This window comes from Myotis davidii, unplaced genomic scaffold (assembly GCF_000327345.1).
Source record: "Myotis davidii unplaced genomic scaffold, ASM32734v1 scaffold362, whole genome shotgun sequence".
NCBI classification, from domain to species: Eukaryota; Metazoa; Chordata; class Mammalia; order Chiroptera; family Vespertilionidae; genus Myotis; species Myotis davidii.
This window is the reverse complement of record NW_006297152.1, coordinates 3,329,268-3,332,259: the sequence shown is the minus strand read 5'-3', so window position 1 is coordinate 3,332,259 and position 2,992 is coordinate 3,329,268. Positions and strand designations below refer to the sequence as shown.

The 2,992-nt window shown below is 36.8% G+C and overlaps 1 protein-coding gene across 1 annotated transcript in view; it reads left to right on the top strand.

The window, feature by feature from the left end:
- Window positions 1-2,992, top strand: part of SWT1 (SWT1, RNA endoribonuclease homolog) — a 57,973-nt gene that overhangs the window by 4,766 nt on the left and 50,215 nt on the right. Inside the window, exons 3-4 of the mRNA XM_015569927.1 lie at window positions 677-757; window positions 2,820-2,878. Of these exons, the coding sequence (XP_015425413.1) occupies window positions 677-757; window positions 2,820-2,878 (140 nt within the window). The remainder of the gene's footprint in view (window positions 1-676; window positions 758-2,819; window positions 2,879-2,992) is intronic.

The following is a 2,992-nucleotide window of genomic DNA, read 5'->3' as shown; positions in this document are numbered from 1 at the left end:
GCCCCTGCTGCTATTCCCTGTGAACTGAAAACACTTACCCTACATAATCACATGGTTTGTTCCATCTCTTCTTTAGGTCTTTACTCTTTAAAATTGCAGCTCCCTCAGCCCCCACCTCCCAATATTTCCCGATTCTTTTCTCTGCTTCCTCCCTCATCCCCCATAGCATAGTGTGACACACTGAATACGTTATTTGTAAACTCCTGCTCTAGATTTTAACCTCCAGGAGGGCAGGGACTTTTATAGTTTTTTCATTACTCTGTCCCCACTGTCTACGTCTTTTGCACATGGTAGGTACTCACAATGTATTTGTCTTGGATCTGTTGAATCAGTACCCAGGGAAAAAGAAGTGGATATATGGGTTTCATTTATAGAAGACTGGTTCCACCATGGCCGAGGCACCTCCCAGTGCCCTTACCTGCGCCATCAGATGGCCTTCTGCTGTAACACTTGTATCCTACCTCATCTCTAGTTTTACAGCACCTAGCTCTCCTGTTTCTGGTTGAGTCTCCCTTCTAGTTGGGTTACCCTTCCTCTTAACTATTTGTGTGCCTTTGAACATTGTTCTCCTCTGAAATTTATTATTAATGTAGAAAGAAAGTTGATTTATAATAGTGATGAAATAATGCGCTTTATTTTGTGCTTTTCTTTCCTTTTTTCCAAATGCCATTCTTAGGATAAGAAAGAAAAAACCTCAACAAGTTCTACTAGCTCATCTTGCTCTGTAAGATCAATTTCATCAGAGAAGAGAAAACTGGTGAGTGTTTAAATACTATAAATAACTCCGAAAATTATTTATATTAAAGTTTGAATGTACACTTAGGAGGCTTATAATATAAATTCACCCTATTTTTTCATTAGTTTTTTTTTTTTGCTGTGTGTTATACTTACTTTTTGATAGCCAATGGAAAGAAAACCAGGTTGATTTTTTTTTCTTCCTTCTACTCACCAAAAAGCATTTATCCAGTTCCTTATTTCTTTGTGCTGATAGAACCTATTGTTTGGGATTAGACTACATGGATATAAATTTAGACATTTTTTAAGTCTTTTCCCATATATGGTTGTATTTATCTTTACAATTTCCTTTTGAAGAAGCCAAGGCAAGTAGCCAAGTTCTCAATGTCGTTGGTAGGTTCTGGGACTTTAAATGAAACAATTTATAATGATATCAATTGATACAAATGAAGCTAATTAATACAAATACAGTTAAGTTCCTACAGCATCTCATCAATGTTATAACAAAGCAATGAAGGAAACAATGTTATTCGAGGACCTGTTGTGCCCAGTGACAAAGCCAAGTTCAAAGTTCTTTCCATCCTCACACAAATAATTGGAAGTAGTGATAGCAGACTAAACATGTGAAGCTAGTGCATGGGTGATTGGTGAAGTGTACTTACTTCATTCAAGTTGAAGTTAGGTTTATATCAAGATAGCAACAGAGTTGTGGGTAATACGAGAAATTAGTGAAAGTTCCATGAATGCAGAATTGTGTTTTTAAGAAATTGTTTTCATATAATGAAACTGCTATTTCAACTTACTGTTACTATATTAACCTTCTTAAAACACTGATTTCATCATATTTTGTCTGTGTTAAAAACCTTCACTCATTTTTTAGTTTGTCTTTCAGGACGCTCTTAAATTTGATCACACCTTAACTCTTCATTTTTCTTTTTTCTTCTGCCTCAAAACTTCTGCTTCTAGCTAGGCTGGTTTATTTTGTCCCTACTGAATTTGTTCTAATCGTCTTTCGCTTTTTAGAATGCCTAGTACTCCTAGCCAAGAATGCCTTTTTCTTTTGCTCATTAGTCTCTATTCAATGTATATTCAATCTTTAGCATATATTTTGCCCACTTTTGTTCCAGGTATGTTCTAACTTTTGGTTGTTGATGTTTTAAAAAAATATATATATTTTTTTATTGATTTTTTACAGAGAGGAAGGGAGAGGGATAGAGAGTTAGAAACATCGATGAGAGAGAAACATCGATCAGCTGCCTCATGCACACCCCCTACTGGGGATGTGCCTGCAACCAAGGTACATGCCCTTGACCAGAATCGAACCTGGGACCTTTCAGTCTGCAGGCCGACGCTCTATCCACTGAGTCAAATCGGTCAGGGCAGTGGTTGATGTTTTAAACACTTTACAACTTATTGTCTCCTTTTCTGCTTTAATGCTTAATTGTATCCTTACATTAGGCTATTTGTACTTCTCTTTATTGTTTTACTATATAAGCCAGGGGTCCTCAAACTTTTTAAACAGGGGGCCAGTTCACTGTCCCTCAGATCGTTGAAGGGCTGGACTATAGTTAAAAAAAAAAACTATGAACAAATTCCTATGCACACCGCACAGATCTTATTTTGAAGTAAAAAAACAAAACGGGAACAAATACAATTATTTGTGTTTGCATGTGGCCCGCGGGCCGTAGTTTGAGGACCCCTGATATAAGCTCTTTCGGAAAGGGACTATATTCTGTTTCTCTCTTATTTTTCTTGTATCAAGCCCTGTTTCATCAAAGTACTTAGACAGGGTGGCAGAAGAGAGAGTCGACTGATCTGGTTTCAAGTCATGGCTCTGCTGCTGCCCTGCCCTGTGACATTGCAGAAGATAATTTGCTTGAGCCTTACACACTTTATCTGTAAAGTGGGGATGATACCAATGTCCATTTCACAAGTTTCTTGGAAGGATTAATTAAACCATTGTGTCAGCCAATTCACTACCACATAGTCATGGGAAAAAATTGTCTCCCAGTCTCTTTCCCCTGTAACTGTAGTGCCATTGCACAACTTATATTTCTTTAATGATAGATTTTTTTCTCCTCCAGAAATCAGATTGTATAGACGTTGTGAACTGTAATGTAAAAAGAAGACATGAACTGAAAAGGTAACTTCCCCCCTCCTTACTTTTTTGGTCTAGAATTGTGAGACTAAATATTTAGATTTGAAAAATCCTTTACTTACTTTGATTAGTACTGTTTTTTTGTTTTGTTTTGTTTTT